This window comes from Numida meleagris, chromosome 3, assembly GCF_002078875.1.
Source record: "Numida meleagris isolate 19003 breed g44 Domestic line chromosome 3, NumMel1.0, whole genome shotgun sequence".
In the NCBI taxonomy this organism is placed as follows: domain Eukaryota; kingdom Metazoa; phylum Chordata; class Aves; order Galliformes; family Numididae; genus Numida; species Numida meleagris.
This window is the reverse complement of record NC_034411.1, coordinates 9,108,551-9,134,712: the sequence shown is the minus strand read 5'-3', so window position 1 is coordinate 9,134,712 and position 26,162 is coordinate 9,108,551. Positions and strand designations below refer to the sequence as shown.

General features: G+C 38.4%; 1 protein-coding gene across 1 annotated transcript in view; it reads left to right on the top strand.

The window, feature by feature from the left end:
- LOC110395616 (ALK tyrosine kinase receptor-like) overlaps nucleotides 1-26,162 on the top strand; it is a 159,574-nt gene that overhangs the window by 92,934 nt on the left and 40,478 nt on the right. Inside the window, exon 4 of the mRNA XM_021390228.1 lies at nucleotides 17,483-17,610. Within this exon, the coding sequence (XP_021245903.1) occupies nucleotides 17,483-17,610 (128 nt within the window). The remainder of the gene's footprint in view (nucleotides 1-17,482; nucleotides 17,611-26,162) is intronic.

The following is a 26,162-nucleotide window of genomic DNA, read 5'->3' as shown; positions in this document are numbered from 1 at the left end:
GCCTCCTCTAACATTAAATTGTAAGAAAATCTGTCGGAGAGAGATGTTTAAAGGACTGGCTCTGCATTACCTATGGGGGATTTCTTACACAGAAGTTTTAAATGAAAGCATGCACCAGTGTCAGATAAAGGTTAGGACATTATCCCAATTAGAACTAATTTATACTGTAGGAGTGTTTGCTCTTTCAGCCGCTGTGCACAGCATCACATGTGGTACTTCCCTGCACAATAACGTTCTTGCTGCAAGCTACAAGGATCTGATTGTTAACTGCCATAAATTGAACTCCATGATACTTCCACCGTAAGTCATAGTTTGAAAATGATCTTTGAGGGATGTAGAAGGTGGCAAAGATGGCTGCAACTAATGTTGGTCACTGAAATACTATGTAGCCATATTAAGTATTGAAACGGATGGTTTTGAGTGGTCATGGGCATTTTGGTGTCATTTTCAAAAGCGTGAACACTTGTCTGGCTCTTGTCTGGGTGAAGCAAGTGAAGTATAGTTCCACTAAACCGAAGTGTCTGTTTTTGAGAAAACTGCTTCCTTATGCCTGACTTCACTTAGCACTCTTGTTTGTAGCGTGAGTGGATAGGTCAAGGTATAAAGAGATCTGGATACCAACCTTGCTTTCTGCTTCTAAATAAAAGCTACTGTTAAGTCATAGCTTGAGCATATTGGTGGGCAATTACCAAATACTTGTAATGCTGCCGCTAGTACGTAATTGCTTTGGAGACAGTAATCAGGTTGAGACTTGTCAGTCCAACACAACTAAGATGAAGAAGATGGAAGTAGGCTGAGAGCTTACATGAAACTTTCTTGAAGTTAGTTTCTTCTTGAAAATAAAATCTGGTGAAATAGCATCAGATGGAACAGATTTTCTATGATTCTGTGATTTTCAAATTGAAACAGATTGGCTAAAGAAAATTTGAGAAGTGACAATGTCAGTTCCTTCCAACTGATTGTGAGAGAAAAGAAACATGCCTCCTTTTCCCAGCACCTCCAGATAGTTGGATTGCTTTGGGACAAGGGTATCTTCACAGTCTCTGTACTGTTTTCCACAGAAAGGTGCCTCAGACTTTGTTAGAGTGTCAAGGTCTTACTGCACTCTTAACAGAAATGAATTCTCCTGACACTTTTCCTGTTTCTTCTTTTGAGGATCATTTTAAGATGTTGTTTTAGGTAGCTGTAAAATCGGTGTCTTTGGCTTGTTGCATGTGTTTAACTGGAGCCATTCAATGCACTTCCTTCGTGCTACAAGTGATACTTTGATAAAGGTCTATTTTGGAAATTTTGAATCTCATTGTTACCATTCCTAAAGTTTGTCACCCAGAATGATAGGACACAAATACTTGAGCTTCAATTACTGACGTATTTTCATAACTATGCAGTGTTCTCAATACCTGCACATTCCTATGTACAATGCAAAAATTAAAACACCTTGAAACAAAGTTTAAGTTATCATCATATTGAGATTTCAGTCAATTAAATAATCAAATACATAATGGACACTTCATTTTCACAGTTCTTAATAGAGACATTCTGGCAGAAGATGATTCTAACTGTTTACTTTGGGGGTTTTTTTTTTTTTTTTTTTTTTTTTTTTTTTGTATCTCAGAATTTTCTCAAGTTTTCACCTTTTTTGGATGATGAGAGTTCCTTCTTTCATCCAGACCCTCTGAGGGCCATCTGCACTGTGTTCAGCTCAACATTCCATTGTCTTCCCTGGAAAAGGATGTGTTTGCAGCCAATACTTTTAATGTATTTTCTTGAAAGACTGAATTCTGTTAGTAATGGTGATTTCATCTCTAATTCTGCACCAGACTGCAAGATTGAGTAATACTGTTGAGAGCCTTTCCCCAGTAACTGGCCAGTGGAATCCCGACTGGTTAATTGTTAAAGGAAAAGTTTTCAAATGCATGTCCAGCAAAAACTACCAGCAGCTGAACTTAATGTTTCAAGTTGTAGTGCCTAACATGTGCTAGATACAGCTGCTGTATGTTGTCAGCTTGCACTCACTTTTGTAGCAGACTGAACTGAAAGAACATCTAAAGGTACTTTTCTGGCCACCTGTTGCTTTCATACATTATGCCCACAGAAACTTACCTCTGCTGAGCATAAATGATTCAGCTGTAGTTCTTTGCTGTATGCTGCTGCAGAAAGATGAAGAACATATCCATATGAAAAAACACTTGGAAGGGAACTCTGTTACAGCTCACCAAAATCCCCATCAGGAAACTTTCTTTGGCTCAGGGCTAAGATTAGGTAAATACATTCAGACAAGAAAAAAGGATTTAGATAGGGGTCTGAACCTTCAAAAGAAACTTATGCTAATACATACAGTTTGTCATTGCCCAACTTGTGGTCTGCTGCAGTAGAGCGTAGCTGGTTGTAAACCTAAATCTGCTCAGAGGCAGAATCATGGCTGTTTTCATTACTTTTCAGAAATGACTCTAAAGACTGTAGACATTCAGTATGCATCTGACATTTTTAGCACTTTTTAATGCGTTAAGTGGAATTAACCTCTTTTGAGACTGTGTTCCATTTATTAAGGGATGCCTTCTTGCAATACCAATATGTTTAGAATGTAAACTACAGGAATAATTTTTAGTGGTGAGGAAAAGATCTAGTCTTGACATCTAGTACGCATTCCCAGCGTGCTTCTCAAAAAGATCCCTGCCCTGAAATGGAGGAGTAGTAGGGTGAGAATATTAATCTTCACTTTCTGTACTTCATCAGACATCACATAAATACAAATCCTTGTCTATAGAAGTTAGGTTTCTGCATGTCATTTGTTCACGTTTCTAGATTTTTTTCATCTCTGCTTTACCTGTCTTTTTTTGACTGTCACTTCAGCTATCCTGGCCCTGTTCATATATGTTTCTGTTGACACCTTGCCTTTGTTGCTGATGCATAACTTAATCTATAGTCATTATACTTCAGATAAGTTTGAAAATGAAGGATTACCAAACTGTTCAGGAAATTTTGTGGTTCTTATAAATTGAAATATTAGTTTTCATATTTAGCAGACTTTTTTAGTAAAAAGAGAGAGAGAGCTGAAACTATGGTCTGATATCCAAGCACAGTTTATCCTCAGAGGGTTAAAAAAAAAAAAACCCTGTATCAATGTTGGTAATTGAGATTTGACAGTTTTGTTGGTTTGGTTTTGTTTTTAAAAAACAGTGTCATTCAACCCTGTAGTCTAGTCACCATCACTAACAGAATTTAGTCTTTCAAGAAAATACATTAAAAGAGTGTGGGGAAGGCTTTGACCCTGTTGCACTCTTTGAATTTAAAAAGCTGTTAGAATCAAACAGCTTTTGATCACCAGAAGCTTTTGGCTGACTTAAAACATATGACTTAAATTTAGGAACATAAAATGGGGAGCAATCACTAGCAAGAGCTGGGGCATTAGTTAGTCTGTGGCATTCTGGTCTTTCACTGTAATGGGATTGTTTTTTTTTTTTCCACCCTCTTCAGATGAACTGAAGTTCAGTAGTCTCACCCAGTTCTACATATTTCTTTATTTATGAGACTATCCTGTGTCCCAAATCTGCTATCTTCACCTTTTCTCCGTTCTTTTTCCTCTTTCTTTGTCCTGTCTCCACCTCCTACTTCCCAGAATAAGTGATGACGTTGAAATTCACTCTTATGACTCCTTTTGGTGTAGTAATTTTTTTCTCTGGCATTTTTTGATAAGGTTTCTGATCCGTGCCTGTAAGTTTCACTTGTGTTATTTCGGATGTTAACAGATATTCTGTGAAGGTTGTCAATACAGAATTGTTCATAGAGATTGTCTAAGCAAAAAGCAAATGACCAACAATGGAAGTTTCCTATGGACTATAATTTGTGCGGCTGTTTTCCACTCTAGCTGAAGACCACTCTACTTTTTTCAATTCTTTTTTCATGAAATACTCTACAAATTTTCTCATGTCTTTTAAGGAATGCTGAATAGTGTGTAGCGTTTCTTCCTCTTAACTCATGACTGTACCCTGACATCCCAAGGGCTGGAGGAAAGGAAAAAAAAATACAAGGCCAAGGCAGAAGTTTACACAAAAAGAGTCAGTCCATGCTGGCCTTGAGCTATTTAAATGCACCTCTTTTGTCTTGTGCGAGGCTGTTGTCTTCACCAAGAAGTGTTCAAAGAATACCCACTTTCTCATCTTGTTTTAACCACACATCAGAACCACAATGTGAATGTTGTCATAGTAGATGATATAGAAGGTGTTGAAGTTTTTTTTCTAGTGAAGTAAAAATTGGAAAACGGGTAAGCAGTAGGGTAGGATTGCCATAGTTGCTTCTACTTAACATCCTCTGAAAGGAGTTTGTTTGCGTTTGCAAAGCAAAAGCAAAAATCTGGAATGCTGAAACAGAAAATGACCAACTGCAACCAAAGCATTTGCTGCCTGTTTGCTCTGAATGTAATGTGCAATTGGCCTTGGTCTTTTAATTATAATCCATAAAGATGGCTCTGTTCCATACCCATCCTTGAGCTTCCAGGAGCACCAAGTGCTTAGGGCTTGGGCTGTTAATACTCTAATTGAAACAGCTGCTCTGCTCTCTGAGTACTTTATTCATTCACCTTCAGAAATGTTGATGGATCTGTGGGATGTTCTGCGCCTTTACTTAGATGCGAATCTCAAACACAGGCACTTAGTAGATACTGCTAATGAGGAGAATTTGTTATGGCTTTTAGCACACTGTTGTAATCTTGGCTTTTAAAGGTAGAAGGAAAAGGGAGGGAGTAGGGAAAGGGCTTCTCTTAGTCTGTAAGGCTCTTTAGACTGAATTCAGTTTTCCTACAAGACCAGGCATCCTAATTCTCTTGTATTCTCAATGACTTAAACTTCAAGTGAATGTAAAATATTACTGGACCAGAAGGTCATTCTTACATTCTGTACTGATTTTTGTTCTGGGCTCTTTTCTGCATACAGAGAAGAGCCTTTGTGAATTGTGCTGTAATTGAGCAGAGCATTAGGAGGGGTCCGTGGAAATTCATTAAGGCCCCAGGCTGGTGGTGGTTCTTAGGTCATTTCTCTTTGCCTTCTTACTGCAGCAAGAGGGCTAAATCACTGTTACAGTCTTTGTTGAAGCCTGAAGACTTGCAACCAACAGAAAGTTTCAAGTATACCCATAGTGTAGTTTCTCAGCATATCTTCCTTCAACCATTGCTTTCCTTTGTGTTTGGCTCATTTTTGAATTGCTGTCCAGGAAAGAAGTGTTGGTCATCGTGTCAGATGAATGCATTTAACTGGTAGAAATTCAGCCTTATGTGAGCTAATGGCAAAGCCAGGAGTAACATGGACGTGCTGGGTAGTGCTGTGGTTTAGATGCAGTTACTGACTAAAATACAATTGCTTGAGTGCTCTGATGGGATTTTTGCCTAATGGCCAGAGTTCAGTATATGCTGAGACAGTTTACCCATACAAAAAGGGGTGTTCAGGAGCATCTGAACTCTTAATTACCCAGAAGCTGGTTCACCCAGGAACAACTTGAAAATGCATAAAACCTTTGAGCTAGGCACAGGTGAGAGCCACTGCGGTCTAAAGGCTAGTTTTTATTCAACAGTATTGATTGTTCATGTCAGATACAGAGTCTGAGAGCTTTGTGGTTATGTTTGTTAAGGAAAATTAGAGGTCATTGAGAGGCTTTGAGAATCAATAAATCTGAATTTTGATGAAAGAGGCAAAATCCTACTCTGAAGCAAGTACTCAGACATTACATGCGGGAGGAAAGGGTACCATGAAAGGGCTGAAAAATCTATCATGTCTTTGAGGTCAGACTGCAGCTTTCAGATTACGGTTCTGTTCAGGAGAGGAGGAATAGCAAGGAAACAATCCTAGGAGGTAGTACATGGAGAAATCCTCTTGATATAATGTGAAACAGGCTATTAATGTCAAGTAATTTAGTGTTGGTGTTTCTCCGCAGTTAATTTTACCTGTAGGTGAGCTGACAGTATGTCAGCTGCATGGATGCTTTGTGTATCTGCAGCCTTTGCTGTCTGAAGCACTCAAAGGTTGTTGCACTTTTGCATAGCAAAACTCATCCTTGTTCAGAATTAATATATTCAAAATAGGGTTTAAGTCAGACCTAGAAATGGCACCTAGATTAATTTGGCCTTTTTCTCCTGGGCTAGATCTTTTTAACTTAGTCTAGCCTTACAGTATCCTCAGGTACCAAGTATACAGTTTAATACCTGAGTTCATAGAAATGTTTTTCTAAATTCACCCTGGAATATCACAGCAGGGACCTTTCACCCCATTCTCACTCCCAGTGAGGGAGTCTGAGAATGTTTTATTTCCAGACTTTGCTTAATGTGAGTGAGCTTGCAAGAGTCCTTCCTGTTCTTTGAGGCTGAGCTCATGTTTCTGGGTTTTCTAGGATGCTGTCTCAAACGGTCTCTTCCCAGCATAAGCTATCCCAGCAAATGTTACTGTAGTTACTGATGTAATAAAAAAAAAAAGCTTACTGAATTTGAAAAATAACAAATAGCATTGGAAGGACTGCTGTATTTTGAGAATCCTTAAAAAGACCTGGTTTTGTCATTGTCAAACACTGAAGACAGTCACCACTTTTATGCTGTTTTAAAATCACTTTTAAAAAAACATCTTCAATTTCACTGCCCATATTAATCCAAGGAAGTGAGCTTCTACCTTTTATTTGACTATGAGAAGCCAGTAAATTATGCTAAAACATCTTGTGGAGTCTGTTTTCTAGGCATGTTTCTTGTCAAGACTTTTCCTATTTATGCCAAGAGAAAGTGTACGTGCCAAATGTTGAGACTAACAGGCAAATGTGTGCCATGCTAAATAAAACATCCCTCTGCTCCAACTTCTGGGAAAATGATATCCCAGAGAGTGACTTAAACACGTATTTCTAGACAGTGGCAGATGTGGACAGCTACTCTTGGCTTCCCTTTGGGCATTCTTCACGGCCTCTTAGGATTCTGTTTCTTGGAAATGTCCAATACTAAACAGAGGAGATGAGATCTATGGGGTAGAAACAAGCCCAATGCGCGTGGCAGAAGTTAGTCTTAGCTTTAGTCAGTGTTTCTTGTATTTGAACCTATACAGCAGGTACTGATCTCACATACATTCCAAATCTGGTAATGTAGTAAGCACATTATCATCAATTATGATAGTACTGTAGTGATTACAGCAGTGCTGAATGAAAGCTGTGCATTTCTCTCACATCAAAATTGAAATTTCGGCTGTTAAGTAGTACAGTCTATTCAGCCTCTTGTGTGCCATTTGCTCTGATAAGCAGATTCCGTTTCTTTGAATACAGTGATAAGGTAATTGTTTTAGTTGGTCTCTTTTTTTCATTAAGGTCTTTCCCCATTCAAATTTCAGTCATACAATTCAGAGAACCACTCTCCTGCCCAGTACCGTAACTGTTATAATACCTTCTATATATGCAATAGTAGATATGATCTTTCTGCATTCCACTCCTCATCTTCTCTGATTCAGATCCTTCCTAATGAGTCACCTCTTTAAAAAAAAAAAAAAGTCTGTTTGAAGGAAGTAAATTTAATTGGAAAAGGAGGTTGTTTACCCAGAGGTCCATCTTCCTTCTTCACTCCTGCAATTTCCTCTCATGCTACCCTTCATGTTGCCTATCTATAAGCCATCTGTATTGCATAGATTTATGAGACATTTAACCAATATTAATCTCCCACCATGCTTTTTTAATTCACTTATTTATTTGCACTATATATTGCACACTCTACCCTCCATGGGTACATATGATTCAGAGAAGATTCTTTCACCCACTGTTTCACCCTAATGCTGTAGTTAGGGGAAAGGTGGCATTTGCTGAGGATTATCTTTTAGTCTCTTTTTGTTTGTGGGAATCTCTGATATCCAATCAGACTATCTCTTTTGTCTTTTCTTTTTCCCCCTTTCTTTCTTTTTTCTTTTTATTTATATCCTGACAGCTTTGTATGGGTTTTAGGAGCATCTTAAAGGAAGCTGGGGACTGTCTTGTTGTGGGTGGGAATGCCTGGAGTAGATTTTCCATAAACCTTTCTGAATTTTATGATCCAAAGAGTTCTTTCTTAATCTTTCTTTGGATGTATTGATACTTAAGTTTGAAGTCCAGGTTATTAAAGCTGCTAGGTAATTGCAGCATATCCCTAAAGGATACAGAGTTAAGCACAGCTGTTCTCTCAAGTAGAAACTTTCCTTTCATCCACTCTTTCAGCCTTTGAGCCTAGCATTTTCAAAGTGCTAATTCCAGTGTGCAGATGTTGAACAGACACAATATCTGTACTTTCCTTTAGCTGTGTTATGAAAAGTCATTGCTGAGTGCAGTGGTAAAGATTCCTATTTAATTGGTCTCCTAGACACAGCTATTGAGAGCTCAGTTATTTCAGAATATCTCACCACTGTACTCTTCTCTTTGAAGAGACCTCCTGTCTTCCTGAAGCAGTGGCCGTATTTGACTGTAATTAACATCGGATAATGTTTTACTTTCACTATTTAAATAAAAAAAGAAACTACTCTTTGGTACACCTAAAAAATTCTGCAATTATGTACATTTGGTTGAAAGAATGGAATTTCCCTACAATCCTCAAAGACAATTAAGTTACTTCCTGAAGCATGAAATTTAATTACTCTCTCCAGAAGCAGCATGATGCAGTGGATAAGGACGTAGGAATAAGTATCATAAATTTTTTATCTTTGATCCTCGTTCTGCCATCTATTTATTGAGTGACTGAATGAGTCATATAACCTTTCTGTGCCTTCTTTTCATCCACCTGAAAAACGAGGTGTTTGATTTCTTTGCGAAGGAGCTGTAGGATCTGTATAAGCATTTAAAAGTATAACGGGTTATATGAATGCTAAGTCTTGCTAGGGCTACCTTGGCTTGTATACTGCAAGCAGTTATTACAATTTGGTTTTGCAGAGTGAAATCTCATTTTCTGGCAGTGCTAGCTTCATTAAGGGAAACGTAATCAAGCTCATGGGCAGACAGGGAGAGGACAACAAAAGGAGATGACACTGAAGAGCCACTGTGTATCAGAAAAATGTGCTGAGCTATTGTTCTTTTCTCAACAGTTTTGATGCTACATCTCAGATACAGTTGCTAACTGTAGCATCTCAGGAGTGCTTCTAGCCAAGCTCTTTTCAAAAGGTGGAAAAAAGCATTTTTGATCTTATACAATTTAACCGGAGAGCAGAAGGAAAAGATGAGTGCTAGATAAACGCATTCTTCAGTGAAGACTATCTATTTGTACTGTATGTGTATTTGCTATTGCAGTAGTCTCTTACTGCAGTGGTTAGTCATGTTATGTCTGTGTGGATCTCCCACAATAACTGAAATCTGCTCAATGGATGAGGAGAACTGAATATAAAATCCATTGGTTTTGTCTTTAAAAAAAAAAAAAAGTGCCTTCTCATGTCAGAACACCTCTTGACCAACAGATCTTTTGAGTAGACAAGTTTGGTAGCATGGCGATACCATTAAGTTAACATTTTTGAATGGCCAGGATCAGAAAATCTTCCTTTAAGTTTCTATTTTCACAGATATTTAAAAAAACAAAACTAAACAAATACTAGCCCTGCCATTGTACAGGTTACATTCCAGTGCAAAGGAGCCAGATTTCTCTGCTGGAAAGAAGTTAATCCTCTGCTGAGCAGCCTGATCTCATTGCCCTTCCTTTCATCCCTTTGAGTTTCTGTGCTGTTTCTTTCGCGGCCTCTGTCTGTATTAAATTCCATTAAAAGATTCTTATTTGTAAACACAAAAATTAGATTGAATTGTGAGGCTGGCTGCAGTTCTTGACAGATACTCACCTGATTCAGTTAATTGCAGCATTCAAATGTAAGCTTTTAAAGAGAAGGAAATCTACTTTAACCGGGTTTGTAAAAACAACAAAAAAAAAACCCTTTGAAACATTGACCTTTCCACAAGACATGCAGAAAAGAGGTGAAGAAAACACTAGTGTTTTAATTCTATGACAGTTAACGGGAGAACATAATTTTTCATAGCTTTTCTGTCAAAAAAAATCTGTGGAAAAAAATGCCTGTGTACAGTCATTGTATTGTGGTCTTGTAGCATGCTCTAAATACAGGACAAGATCCAAATAATAATGAAACTCCAATGGCTTAATTGCAGGCTTTTGTGTTATCCAAGAATAAGTACGACTTACAAGTGACCCACGCAAGACACCTTTATCTCCCTGATACCTAAAGCAACTTCTGCCTGGTATCGCTACAGGTTTTACAATTGTAAAAAGTCTAGCTCTACAAAAGGACCCAGCAGTGCAATCCTAAAAGGGTAGAGTTAGCTTCCTCCTCAGTACAAGTGAGGCAGTGCCATTGCAGTCTGGAGTCAATATCATCTCGGTCTCCAGTTCTAGGTAAGGTAATTACATGTGTCTGACCCATCTTCCAGGCCTAGAAGAACTACATAGTATTTTCTTGTATGGAGGTCACTAGTTATTATGCATCAAAGCCCACATGCTTTTTTTCCTTAGACAGTGAAAGGGAAGAAAATTATTACAATTAATTGCATCCTTTTTCATGGCAAAACTTTTGTGAATATAACTTCTAGTCATTTTGAGGGTACAGTTGGGAAGCATTCTGGAAACTAGTAGAATATAATAGTTATGGGGATATTGAAGCTCTGATCCAGGGACACTGACAGAGGTTTTAACTGTATTTAACCTATCACTTACAATTACATATTTCCTATACCAGAGGCCATAGCAAGAGGTAGGAGGACAATTGGCATTAAATCCATAGAGGAAAACGCGTACCATTTTTCTTTCTCTTCTTAAGCAGAGTGCCCTGTGATTTAAAAAAAAAAAATATATATTTGCATTGTAGAATTTCTGCATTCCACATCAGGAGCTTTCTCCTTTAATGCTAAATAATGTCTTGTGTTAATACACACTGACTTTATTTGTTGTCATATTTGAAAATAGATCCTTTTCAAGATTAAATATATCATCGTCCATCAAATTCAGGCTCTGTTGTCTTTTAAGTAATTTTATGATCAGTAAACTGAAATTAATTTAAAATTGATAATTAAAAGCAATTACAAAGCAGTGTATTGTATTGTTTGAACTAAACGAAAAAACCTTCTATGGTTCATGTTATTTTTTTCTCCTCCTCTCTCTTGCATTGTTAATGGCATCTTCAGAAAACATTTTTCCTGTTTGCTGTAGCCTAAAAAAATCTAATCTGGTTCATTGTTTCTGCAGTACCCAATAATTCCTGTGGGGTAAGTAAGTCTGGAGCAGGGTGGAGGCAAGATTAGAGCCTACTATAAACTCCGTTATAATTACGCAATGGCATGTAGCATAGTGAAAGTTGTGTTCTTTCACCAATTCATCTAGTAAAGGGAGAAAATTATTTGGTTTCCTAGGAAACCAAAAGATATATATATATATAAATATATATATATAAATTTTTTTTTTTGCTTTTAATCCTGTCCTTAGAAAGGTTTCATTCTCAAAAGGCAGCTTTCAATTTGTTCACTTCCTTTATCATGCCACATGTGGATTTTGGTGTGAAATACTCTGATGCAGACACTGTTATTGGTATTTAATTTTGTAATTTCCCAAAATTTGTTGAACGCTTTACCAAGGGTAGAGTAAGTCCTTGCCTAGGTAGATTGCATTTTCCTCCCAGGCGTGCCTAAGATGCTTGCTGTATATGGAATGTGAAGACCCAAGTCCTAAACCCTGCTGAAATTGAGCATTTTGAAACATCTCTTTAGCGTGATGAAAGAGCACCCAACACATATAAGTATGTTGATTGGATTCAAAATCATTTATCCATGAAGACAGACAAATGCAGGATGCAAATGTTTTGGCTTGAGATGCTGCCTGAGAATTCTAGCCCATCTTTCTATGAACTCACTGCTTCTAAGAGAACATCCTGGAATGCACTTGAAATTAGTCAGCGCTTGCATTACCCAGAGCAGCATGCAACATGGCATCTAATGCATTAGAATATTGATTCAAATTAATCAGTAGTATGTTCCTCCTGAAACTTCATGCTATGTGACCAACCAAAACAGTGTCTAGATTATAAATACTTCTGAGAAGTTAAGTTTCCATGAAAACTGGCTTATGCTTCTAAAACTGGGGTAACTACATGTGAAATAGAGGCAGGGGAGCATAACTGGCAAACTGCATTATGAATGGAAGGTCAGAGGAAGCACTAAGAAGGTTACGTCAGTGAGAAGCAGTTCACCTTGGTCAGGACCATTACGGTCTGTTTGATCACTATACTCTTTCAGGGCTGCGAAAGTTCTATGCTTCTAACATACCTTCACTTTTTGGAGTGTACATGAGTCTAGAGATGGATACTTGAAAAGTCAGATCTTGTACTGTGATCAGTTTCTGTCAGCAGCATTTTCTTGTTTGGGGAACAATGATACAGCCTTGTAAGAGAAACGCTGAGTGTAGTCCAGACTTTCTTTAAGCAACAAATTCTTTCTAGTTAACATATAGATCTGAGCTTGTCTGAAGTCTGAAAATACATGGTTCCATAATTCTGAGCTATTCTATCACTGAGACAAAGGTGCTATAAGTTTGTCTAAATCTATGCTTATTCCCTATTTTAGATACCTGAGCCAACCTCTTTCTTACCATAACTTCAGTGAAAGTTCTGTTGGGTAGCTCTGGCCTGCTGAAACAGGACTGAGAAGTGTGTAAACAATGCATTATAGCGTGTTGCTTTACAGCCTAAAACATTACATACAGATGTTAAACTATGGTCTTATCTATTGCTTGTGGTAGAGAGATCATTGTGGCTGTTATGGCTGATGCCATGGTTAAAAAAAAAAAATAGGCTTTGCTGCTGAAGGCTGTGTGGAGATTATAGCTATATGCACAATAACTGATGCATTTGTCCTTGCAGTTGTCAGCTTACCAGTCTGATTCATCACTCTGTACACTGCTTGGAGGTTATGCAGAGGATAACAGGAACAATCTGTTATCTGCTATAATTTTCTTTGGGGAGTGAGGTATCACAGAATGATAAAGGTTCGAAGGTACCTCTGGAATCAACTAGTCCAACTTCGCTGCCCAGTGCAGGGTCAGCAAGGTGAGGTTGCCCGGAGCCGTATCCAGTCAGGTTTTGAATATGTCCAAGGACAGAGACTCCATAACCTTTCTGAGCATCTTTTTCCATTGTTTTCCACCCTTAGATTAAGCAATATTTTTCTTGTCTTTAAAGGGGATCTCTTGTATTCCAGTCTATGCCCATTGCCTGTTGTCCTTTCATTAGATATCACTGTCTGGCTCTCTTGACTTGATACCCTTCCACGACATAAAAACTTTGACAAAATCCTCTGTGAGTTTTCCCTTCTCTAAGCTAACCGGTCCCAATTTTCTCAGCCTCTCCTTGTATGTTAGGTGTGCCAGCACCTTAATCATCTCTGTGGCTGTTTGCTGGACTCGCTTGGTAAGCTCATCTTTTAATTCTGATGGAAAGTCTGTTTGGCAAAAAGGCATAGCTAATGGTTATGTTGGAAAAACTGGTTTGTAGCTGAGAATCTTATTTATCAAATAGTGTTGTTGTGCTCTTTCTATCCATTGTAGTTTCCATGGAACTAAACAGGAGGTGTTACTTTCAGAGTGACCTGTGTAGATCTTGCTACTGCCAGAAAGCCTATGTTAAAAGATCTTCAAGTAACTATGTTTCTGCTGAGTTCAGGGAGTTGTATGGAAAGATGTGGAGGTCAGAGTCTCTATTCTGCCATGGAACAACAGCAGAATTGATTCCTGTCTTCATTTGACCATGGGTCTCTGTACTGATCCAGTAGCTATTTTAATGTCTCTAATAAATCTACCAATTACTGTCATGTTCAGATCATTTGTTTTTGTGTCCACAAAGAAACGATCTAATACTTGGGAATTCATTTCATGTGAATCTTTGAATCTGAGGCAGTCTGTTGTAGAAATTGGTTTGAATGTATTTTTTTATGAATCCGGACTTGAGTGAATCTGCCTTTTCCAGTCTTGCATTGCAGTGAAATAAAATACCTGCTTGGCAACAGCTCTGGGAGTTAATAAAGCTTCCGTGGTAAACTATGAGAGGCCTGAGAATTTCAAACTAAAGTTATTGCACCAGTAACTCAGAAAAGCAATTCCTAAAACTCCTGGCACATTTATCCAGAGGGTTAGCGGTAGCACGGAAATGGAAATCATTGTTGAGAGCCACTGCGTACTTGGAATTAAAATCCATCAGTCTTCTGAAACTGAGGAGAACAATTTTTGTGACATATAGATGCTTCTGTAGTTCATAACAAAAATTAGATCTATGGCTGTTTTCTATCCTATTTGTAGGGAAATTCATATCCTTAATCCGTGTAATATACCTAATTTGGGATGACATCAAAAGAAATAATGTATGCACAGAGAAGCTAAGCATTTAAAACACTTTCAGTGCTTAATTTTATTTAATTTCAGTAAAAATGGAGTTAGCCATTTGGATGAGGGGGATTGGAAAGGGTAGGATGCCAGCATCACCTTCTGAAGCTGGAACTTCAAGCATAGAAGTCAGAAGATGCAATGTAGAAGATAAAAGTTTCATAAAACTTAGCAGTCTTGTTTCACAGTTCTTGTTGGAATTGTAGGGGAGTGGAGAAATTAACCTAGTAAAGCACAGGGGAAAAAAAAAATCAAATTTTCTCAGATAAGGTTGAAGTTAGTTGTTGTCAGGGCTTTTTTTGCAGCCTTTGCTTAGGACTTTTATTTAGGTCCTTAGCATACCTCTTGGCAGCTTCCTTGCCTGATGGCAATTTTGTCATATCGAACAGGGGGTAGTGACACTGCTATGTTTCTGTTGAGAAAAATAATGTGTCTGCTACTGCTGGGAAAAGAAAAGTCTCCCAGCTATTAGTGGTATAGGGTTAGAGCTTTTGTATTGATCCTCACTTGCAGCAGGCACAGATAGTTGTTGGTGCAAATGGTGCAGTGGGGGAAGGAGAGTTGAGAGACATGCACATACGTGTTATATTATTTTTTTTTGAAGTATGTCTTAACTTGATAACATTCAAATTTTTGGCATACTTCTGGAGAGTGAGGTTCTTGTTTGCTACCTGGATTCCAGATAAACTGCATAGTTTGTTTTCTTCAGAACATCTGTTCCAATTGGTTTCTCGCCCCTGCTCAAAAATAGTAAGTGTTCTTACAGCCCTCACCACAGTTAGAACCCAGTAAGTAGTAGGATGGTAGGAGTTACTTGATAAGGAAACATTTGTTTCAAGAGGATAGTGTGAAAGAGCAACAAAAAATGTGTTGCCCCAACCAATTATGTTAACCAAGAACAGTCTTCCTCAAAAATGATCAATATTGAGTCCTTGAAATCAGCTTAAGGAAACACAGTAAGTTTTTGTTCTGACCTTAAAACTTGCAGCTGAAGCAATAAAGTGTGCTTTGCAGTAGGCTTTATAGTTATCTGTTGTCTTGTTTATCTCTAGTTATGGTATGCTAAAAAGAAATCTTTTTTTGTTTGGTGCTGCTTTTTTTCACATAATAGAGAAGAAAAATGAAGAAGTAAATTAGTAATGACTTGAATGGATTCACAGAGAATTTCTCATCTCTGTGTTCATGGTGAGTGACCAGGCAGCAGACAAACCGGCGTGAAATGAGGATGGACACTATAGCTGCTGAAGCTTCCTGTTGGAAGGCATCCCTTCGCAAATGGTGTCATTAAAAAAAAAAAAAGTTAAATGGGCCAAAGAGCACTATCATAGTTATTTTATTCCTAAAAATTGTTGAATATCTCAAGTTGGAAGGAACACATAAGGATTGAGTCCAAGTCCCAGTTGCACACAGCACAACCCAAACCCTATGGCTGAGAGCGCTGTCCCAACACTCCCTGAGCTCCGGCACTGGGGCCATGCCCATTGCCCTGGGCAGCCTGTGCCGTGCTCACCGCCCTCTGGGGCAGAGCCTTTCCCTAACCCCCTGACCCCGAGATCCATTTCCGCAGGGCAGCTCTTCAGCTGCTCTCATCCCCCAGTCTGTACATATATCCAGGGTTACCCCATCCCAGGTACAGAATCCAGCACTGTTCGTTTTAAACTTGTGCATTTGGTGACTGTGCAGTTCTCTAATTTGTCTAGATCTCTCTGCAAGGCCTCCCCACCCTTGAGGCAGTCAACGGCTCCTTCCAGTTTATGTATCATCTGTAAATTCACTTAGTACATTTGAGACCTATGTCCAAATCATCTATAAAAACACTGAAGAGAACTGTCCCTAAAAAGGAGCTGAGGGGGACTTCACTAGTGACTGGTCACCAGTGTGATGTAATTCCATTTAATGTAACTCTTTGAGCACATCCTCTCAGCCAGTTGTTCACCTATTTTTCTAAATAGGTGAACAACATTTCTAAAATCATGAACAATTACATCTTCTGTTTTGCCTTGGCCAGCTAGGTGGGTAACCCTGTCATAAAAGCAGATTAAGTTGGTTAAACAGGACTTCCCCTTCGCGAACCCATGTTGGCTGTAACCTTTGACTGCAATGTCTTTCAGGTGTTTTTCAATAACTCCTAGAATAATCTTCTCCATAGCATTACCAGGCACTGAAGTGAGACTGACAGGCAGATGAGAGTTACAGCATATTCAGGAAAAGACAGATACTTTATATTTTTACTACCTGTATTTAGACGTGTCTTGCTGGACACAAGAGTAGTTAGAAGTTAAATCAGAGGTGATGTATAAGAACTGGTAACTGAGCATCTAGGTGCAGTTCTTGTGCTAGCTGGCAAGATGTCTCAGATGGAGCTGCAGATCCAGCTGATTAGACAGTAGAAAGAGGACATTAAAGAAAGCAAGCCCATTTTGTCCTATGGATCTCAGAGAGTAAATTAAGCTCATATAGACCCTCTGCTGTCATTTACTTATGGCAACTGTTGAAAATTATTAGTTAATCCATTCTATTTCCTTGCTTTACTTAGTAGGGCTTTTGTTTGTTTCTAAAGCAAAAAAAAAAAAAAAAAAAATGTTCCAGAAGGGGAAATGGTATGTTTTAGTTGTAGTGCTTCATGTATGTATGTTACCTGAACCAGCAATGCAGTGTGAGCATTTGAGAGACTGACTCATTGCCTGAGTCTGACTGTAATGGCCTTTGCCAGCAAGGAGCAAGGGGAGTGATACTTAGGGTATGTATGCGTGCTACAGATTTCACAGCTTGCTTTACAAAGAAAATTAAGCTTCCTTGAAACAGCAGACTGACATTTGCAAGAAGTCCAGGATTGAAGTGTGACAGAAGAGCCACTATTTAGCTGGGGTTTCCACGTTAAGCTCTTTGGAAATATTGGTGTTTAGAAGCTTGGTTTTGCAAAATCCTTGGGAGGGGAAGTCCTTGTCTGTGGAGCACAGTGAGAGAACATTGGTGGGGCTATAGTATGAATGGCTACATGTGGAGCTGCTTCTCTGGAGGCTTTGGCCTTTGTAAAGTAGCCTTTCTTATCACTCTTCTCCTTTGTTGTTTCCTCTTGCTGTATGATGAGAGCAGATGGGTGCTGCTTCAAAGAAGAGTTGGACATATAGAGAAACCATTTCGGATCTCATTGGAGTACATAGCTAATGGGAACAAGAGCATGGCAGCTGTGGATTCCTTTGCAATGAAGAACTGCACTACAGGTAATGTACCTTATTTTATTTTCTCTGTCTAACAATGTTTTTGTGCCTTTTTGAAGAGGAGCATAATTTCTGGCTGTTAAAGAACCTTCACGGAATTAAAGTTTCTCATCAGATCAGTCATTTAAGCAAAAAATAGGAGACCTTCCAGGGAATAATTTTGTTAATGTTGTGTTAGAAGTTTTTAACCTCTTGAAAGAACCAAATTTTTCTTTTTTTACCCTGTTTTGGAAAGAATTTCTAGGAAAATTCTATTTTGAAAAAAACAGATCAGTACTCTTCCTGGCTTGCCAGGTGCGTATCCTGACAAGTTCACTTTCTGCACCAGAAGATGGAACAAATGAGTGATGCCTGGAAAGATATCTTGCAAACCATCTTTTGGATGTTCCTGGTAATAATTTGAGTCAGGTTTTTTTTTTTTAAACAATTATCATGAACTTGGTTTTATAAAATGCACATTTCTTTGGAAATGTTCCAGAGCAGTTATTGCAGAGTTACCCCTAAAATAGCTCAATACAGGGCATGAAATTTTAGTAATGGACAGCCTTAATGGGAGTTACCTTTTTAAATACAAGCTTAGTTATCAATTTCAGTATGTAAATTTAGTGCTTTGTGTCAGAAGCACCTGCGTTTCAGTGCTGCCATCTTTATGGAGCTTGTGAATCATATTGAAATCTTTAGGTGGTATGTCAGTGAAGAACGTTATTACTTCTAGCACTTAACACATTACCTTTTGTCATTTTTATTTACTTGGAATACTGCAGAGCTACACATCCTCCTTTTCAGTCTTCTAGAACAGGGAGACTTGTTGGAGAGTATATGTGGTTTTGGTTATTTTCATTGCTCTTCACAAAGGCAAGTTGTAGTAAGAGGTTTGTTGCACTGTCCATACATAAAGATCATCTCTAGGCTCCAAAAGTGAATAGCTTGACTGTGCTGAAAGCGCAAGGCATATTCAGATAGAATGCACCTGATTTTCTACTTAGATACAAAATACATCTTGGTATCTCTTTGAGGATGAAAATAAAGTGTTTCAACTCAGCAAAACAAAGTAAATAGGACAGAAATCCTTGAAATCCATAGTATTTGGGAATATGTTGCAATGAGCTATGGGAGATGTTCAGCTGCTGTCAAGGTACATTGATTTTTCTCTTGGGAATGCCTGAATGAGAGCCATCAGCAATGGTTAGGTGAAGGACAGGTGCTGTTTGCTGAGTGAAAGATCAATGTTTTAGGGAGACATTTTCTAGAAGCTCATACCAATACTGGACATATAAAATCATAGAATCACTAAATAGTTTGGTTTGGAAAGAAAATCTAGTTCCAAATCCCTGCCATGGGATAGTCTTGTAGTTTAAACCAGCAAGTGGCTAAACACCCCACAGTCATTTGCTTGCTCCTCACCTTCCCAGTGGGGAAGTAGGACTCATGGGTTGAGGTATAACTATTTACTAAGACAGAGGAAAGGGAAAAGAATAATTGTTGTGTCCAAAAAAAAAAAAAAAGTATATTTATGTATTAATGTATATAACAAATGATGCTCAAGCAATTGCTCACCACCCACTGACTGAGGCCCAGCTAGCCCTAGAGCAGTGGAAGAGAGAGAGAACTCCCGCCCCCTTCAATATCCCTTTGGTCAGTTAAGTCAGCTGTCCACATTCTGTCTCCACTGAGTTCCTTGCCCCCCCCCCCCCCCCCCCCCCCCCCCCCCCCCCCCCCAAGCCCCTCACTAGTAGGAGCTGAGAAACTAGAATGGCCTTGGTTCTGTGCAACACTACTCAGCAACAACTAGAGACATTAGTGTGCTATCAACATTATTTTTCTCCTAAAACCAAAACATAGCCTCGTACCAGACACTATGAAGAAAAACAACCCTGTCTCAGCTGAGACTTAAGACTAAGGTTTGGGTTGGAAAGATCATCTAGTTCCAAATCTCTGCCAAGGGCTGGGACAACTTCCACTAGATCAGGTTGCTCAAAGCCCCTTCCAGTCTGTCCTAGAACACTTCCAGGGATGGGGCACCTCCAGCTTCTCTAGGGAACCTGGTACAGGGCATCATCACCTCTCGGGGAACAATTTCTTCCTAATGTCTAAACCTACTTTGTTTTAGTTTGAGACCATTATCCCTTATCCTGTTACTACGCTCTCCATCTTTCCTGTAGGTCCACTTTAAGTACTGGAAGGCATACATAAGGTCTCCTTGAAACCTTCTCTAGAGTAAATACATCCAACTCTCTCAGCCTGTTTTCATAGGAGAGATGTTCCAGCCCTCTGAGAGCTGAACTCAGTGCTCCGGGTGGGTTCTCATAAGAGCAGAGTAGAGGGAGAGAATTGCCTCCTTACACGACGTAGCAACATTTCTTTTGATGCAGCCCAGGATATAATTGACTTTCTGGGCTGCAAGAGCATTTTGACAGCTCGGATTCAGTTTCTTGTCTAGCAGTACCCTCTGAATCTTTCTCTGCGGGAGGAGAAGCAGTTCTGAAGATGACAGAATTCAGTTGCTGAGGCTGTTAAAGTATATTGTGAGCACAGAAGGACCGAATGTCCTTTTTTATCTACAGATTTTTAGCAGTTGGCTATTCTTCTGTTTACAGTGCAAGGTATATAAATAACACCACCAGGGAATAAACCCATTCTTTTTTCGGTTAACTGAAACTGTGAAGTGTTTTACACACAAGTAAGTATGTGGCACTGTGCACACTTATTAGAAAGGAGGTAGTAATAAGGAAGCAGGGAACCTGAGACTTGGGAAATAGGGAAAGTTTCTTGGAAAGATTCATCTACATCTAATTTTTCTTTAGCTGTTAGAGGCCTCTAGGCACTGTAGGTAATAGGATACGTTAATGCCATTGCAGAGTTTAAAATATACATGAATTTGGGAAAGAAACATCTGAGAAACAGTAATAACCCTTCAACCTGATTTTACTAAGCCTTTTAAAGACCTTGTACACAGTTTAAAAACAAATTAAGGGGCATTTTCATAGGAAATTAGACTGCAATTTCCATGGTTGGATATGGATTTAAATCTATATTAGATGCTAATAGGGGCATGAATAAGGTGGAGGTCTGGGGCTGGAGTTTGCTTTAGTACATGAAGAATTCATTTTGTGAATTCTTTCATCAAGGAAAAAATGGGATTTTTGCATCTGAAGTGGAAAAATGGAAGTATATTCTGAATGAATATTAACAAATTGAAATTCTGGTGCTGGTAACATCCTGAAGTTTTCTACAATTTCAAATTTAAGAATTCAAGATTGAAATCCCAGCTAGCTAAAAAATATTGATTAGAAATAGGCTTCTATCTCAGTGCTTCCCTTTCTTTTTCATTCAACAGATTAGAAAATCAAAGTGATTTGTTACTTGAATATCTTCACATTATCCAGTTCCTATTATGTAATCAGTCTTGATCAGGTTAGGCTGATAGGAAAAAGGAAAACCCATGCAAATTGAGAGATTTCATTTTGTTGTTTGTTTAATGCTCAGGATGAGCGATAACTGTGTTAGCTTACCGTTGCTATACTTCATCACCACTATTATTCTCATGCATTCAATCAAGCTGTTGGGCTTTTTAGCATCTTACATGGATTCATGATTTAAATACTTTTTTTTTTTTAACAGAAAACTTTCCTGAGGTATGGGATTAGAGTCTGATTAGGAAGCTCCTATTGTCAATAAAAGCGCTGCTTGAAATTATACAGGTTTGGGATCAGGCCAGTTAACAGGTAGCGCTGCCTGTGGTCCTACATCCAATTGACTTTCAATTACTGTCTTAAATGTGAAGGAGATTGTGCTTTTCAGTGCCTAAATCCTAAACTATTGATTGTCTAATTTTCTTTCTTACAACTTACTATTTAAATAAGTGGAGTAATCCATAGCAAAAAAAAAAAAAAAAGAAATCAGGGAAGAAATATACCTATTTAATGTAAGTTACAAATTTGTTCCTTCTGCAGGTAAAGTAATTGGTACAGTGGCATTTGATAGTTGATGGTAATTTCTAGTAATAAAAATAGAGCTAATTTCCTAAGCAATGTATCAACTTATTAATGATATTTAATGGGTTTCTTTCTATTTTTATTGCTGTTGTAAATTAATTACTTATTTCCAAAAGTCTTAATTAAAGTACTTAATAGTAAGCACAAGTGAATTACAAGACATTGTTTTACTTAGCAGTGTTTGATTTACCAATTCTAAGTAACTTCTTAAGTAAAGAGCATGAAGTTCAAATGCTTCTAAAACATGTTAAGGGTTTAATGATGCTCTGAGGCTGTTAAAGTAGTTATTTCAGACACTCTCCTTGTCCAAGAGAAAGCACTTAGCTTTCAGGTTTTCAAGCTTAGTAGGCAGCATAAAAAATGTATTTATTTTGAAGTGGGGAGAGAATGTGTTGTTGATTTCTTAAATTAATGCTTCTGTCCATTCAGCAATAGCTTTTTCAAGAGATACTAAAAATACATAGAAATACACTCATTACCTTTGGAGCTGGTAAGTAGTTCTGTAACGATCCCATGGCTGTAATACTCATGCAAATTTCTGAAAGTTGAAGTTAAGGTTATACTAAAGCAAAAGCATTGATCCAAAGCAAAGGAATTGTCAAAAGAGAGAGGTTTTGAAGACTTAAAGGTGATTTTGCTTGGAAAAGAGATAGTGAGGGAAGAATAAAGAATGCAGGCTTGAAACATGTATGAAGTACTATGAGCAACTGCCAGATAGAATTTTTTTATGATTCCTTTTGATAAATAGTCTAGCAACAGACTTATGAATTGACTTAGGAAATCAATAAGGGCTTTTTTCCAAACGGGATTGCTTATGTATCTAAATCATTACTAAAATTAATTACGTATTTGTGTATTCATACAGTAACTGAATATTTATCATTTTCCCATATATGCTTGCTTTCTGCATTTTGTCTTATAAATTAACTGTTAGGGTGTTGTGGTTAGCTGAACTCAGTGAGATGCCAGTGAGAATCTTTTCAAAATGAGTTCTTGTTGCTTCCTACTGGAATACTACCTAAAAAGTTAACCTCTTTTAGACCAATGAAAGAGTATCATAGAATCATCTAGTATGGAGAAGACTTTCAAAATCATCAAGTCCACCCTTTAACCTGACCTACCATGTCCCATTGCTTAAACCATATCCCCTTGTCATGACACACAGCTAATTTAGATGCTAATAATTCTTTTTTTTTTTGTATAGCTTTTAAATAAGTAAAACTCAGTAAAATTGTAAGATGTTTGCAGAGAACTTAGGAGGCAACTAAGTTATGAATTATAATTTGCTTAGCTGTAATTACAGGAACTGTACTTTCAGGGAGAACCCAACATGTAATTTTCTTTGGTTTGGAGTTCCACCACTGCTCAGAAAAGTAAACAAAAGAGTGAGCACAGTCTATTTAGGTCCATTGTTATAAAAACTGAAAAGAAGACATTAAAAAACTTAGCGCTTCATTTCAGAAGTAGTTGTCTCTATTTGAGGCTCAAGACCAGCATTTATCATAATGACCAACCTATACCATCTTTATCAACTACACGGATAGTGCAAGTGAGTGCACCCTCAAAAAGTTCGGTGATACCAAGCTGAGTGATGCAGTTGATACAATAGAAGGAAGGGATGCCATCCAAAGTGACCTGGACAAGCTTGAGAAGTGAGCCCATGAGAACCTAATGAGGTTTAGCAAGGCCGAGTGCAGGGTGTTGCACTTTGGCTTGAGACAGTTGCAGATATGCATACAGACTGGTAGAAGAACTCATTAAGAGCAGCCCTGTGGAGAAGGACTTGGAAGTGCCAGTGGGCGAAAAGCTTGACGTGAGGCAGCAGTGTGCTCTTGCCCACAGTATCCTGGGCTGCATCTGAAGACGAGTGGTCAGCAGGGTGAGGGAGATGATTATCCCCCTATACTCTGCCCTCATGAGGCTCCCAATGGAGTACTCTGTCTATGCCCAGGCCCCCATTACAAGAAAGGTGTGGAGCTCTTGGAGGGGGTCCAGAGGAGGGCCACAAGGATGATCAGAGGGCTGGAGCACCTCTTCAGTGAAGAAAGACTGAGGGAGCTACAGTTGTCCAGCCTGGAGAAAAGAAGGCTCTGAAGAGACCTCACTGTGGCCTTCCAGTACTTAAAGGGAGCTTGTAGACAGGAGAAAGATCAAATTGTACATGGGACAAGGGGGAATGGTTTTAAACTAAAGGAGGGACAATTTAGATTAGATTTTAGCAGGAAATTTTTTACTCGGAGTGGTGAGGCACTAGCACAGGCTGCTCAGAGAAGCCGTGGATGCCTCATCCCTGGATATGTTCAAGGCCAGGTTGGACCCCTGGGCAGCCCGATCTCATCTGTGGCAGCCCTGCCCATGGCAGGGAGTTGGAACTGGATGGGTTCTAATGTCCCTTCCAGTATGAGCCATTCTATGATTCTGTGATTCCATAATACTGAAGTGGCCTGCCAAGATCATTTTTGTGAAACTGGGGGCTTGCCTTTGATGTTAATGCCCCAGTTAAGGAACGCAACAAGACAGAATAGATCCAGAGTAAATTGAAGTCAATGAGAATTATTCCTTGTGTTTGAATGAAGTCTGAGTATCTCTCCTTTTCTTTAAAGAAATAAATAAAAATCAAGCAGATTGGCTGCATTTTTCTCGGCGTGGCCTATGCTATTCATGCAGTTTTACTCAGCTTGTTTTCCTTTGAATCTAATATCACTAAGTAGACATTTGGAAAATATTTCCTTGTATGAAAGTATATGTCTCCAAGTGCACTGGCAACCACCTTCTTCCCCATTCACTTCTTCTCCCCATAAAGGAGATTATTCTGACCTCAGGCTGTGTACAAAACCAACCTCTAGCCTGATAGCATTTTAATCATTTAGGGATCTCATGTTGGAGGAAAAAAAGTGCTTTACAGATGAGTGTAGTGGCTGTTGTGAAGTTACATCATTTGAAGTTAATTCCAAAGTGATAATTATTTCACTGGTGATCTTGTGCCCATTCAAGTAAAATAAATTGAATATACTTGATATGGGCCTTATCTTTGTTTTCATTTTTTATTTTCATCTTTTTAAAATTCAGTTATAGTATATTGGAATAAAAAAACTAAGCAAATTAAGTCTTACTCTGCCTTTTCTAGCAATATTAACTCTATTAGTAGAGTAGCTTCTGACAGTAACGAATTAGTGATTATGCATTTCTGTTGCTGACTGCGAGTACCTACTTATTGTAGAACTACATTTAGACAGTTATGTTTATGTTAAGTAACTTAATGTATTTAAAACATCCGTTTACCCACCAAAGAGAGGAGAGATGAACCTGAATATCTAAAGGATTTGATTTTCATAGGTCTGTCATGCCACCATGTTGGTGGATGAGACGTAGGGTTCTGTTGTTTTACTCAGTAATCTGATTATATATTTCTTTTTCCAAGATGAGGAAGAAGGTATAAAGAAATGTTTTAAATGGTGTCGTAATGCTCATAAAACAGGTATTTAAAATTGATGTGCTTGAATAGAAGGTCAGAATCTGCCACAGAAAGACTGAATGTGGATGTTTCTCATACAGAGTTACTGTCTTAACCAGAGTGGGCAGGTTCCAGTAATTCAAAATGTTAGGTGATGTGGATTAGGAAACAAAATTGAGAAATCTCAACCTGCAAAATTCAGATCTTTAATTATCAAAAGAGAAGGGCCTGTTCTTATGAGGTAGTGGGAACTGCTTGAGAGATGCTGTAAATCCGTCAGTTCCTCCTGCAAATGTTGGCAGTTGTGGGTACTAAGTACTTTTTAACACCTTGAAGAATTGGCCAATACATTATCTTTTTAACGATGTATATGATTTTTATCCTGACCTTCTTCCTTAATTAAGGATTATTTCAACAGAGGAGCTATTGATTCAGTGAAGGAAAATGAACTCTGTAATCTGCTTTCCCCAAATTGAACTTATTTTTATTACTATTAATTGCTGCCACTTAGTTCTTGTGATGTTTTAATTGCTTGGATTTATTGAAACAATCATAGGATTCACAGTACTCACCTGAGAAATGAGGACAGTTATGATTTATGGATGACCCAATGATTTGGGTTACCAGATTCAAAGATTTCTGCAAGCCAATCTATTGTGTAAGAAGATAATAGTTTATTTCTCCCTTTCTTTTTCTTTAATAAACTCATGTATTTTCAAAGGACTCCTAGGTTGTAACGGAAGGCATGCAGAACCCTGGTTTTGCTTAAAATCAAGGGTAGGTTTGCACAGAGTTTTGTTTTAAATAGATTTATGAAAACTTCTTCTAGCTATAGAATCATAGAATGCTTTGGGTTGGAGTGATCTAGTTCCAATCCCCCTGCTATAGGAAGGGACACCTCCCTCTAGACCAGGTTACTCAAAGGCCCATCCAGGCTGGTCTTGAACACCTCCAGAGCAGGGGCATTCACAGCCTTGCTGGACAGCCTGTTCCAGTGTCTCACCACCCTCACAGTAAAGAATTTCTTCGTAATACCTAGTCTAAATCTACCGTCTTCCAGTTTAAAACCATTTCCCCTTGTACTGTCACTACCTGCCCTTATAAAA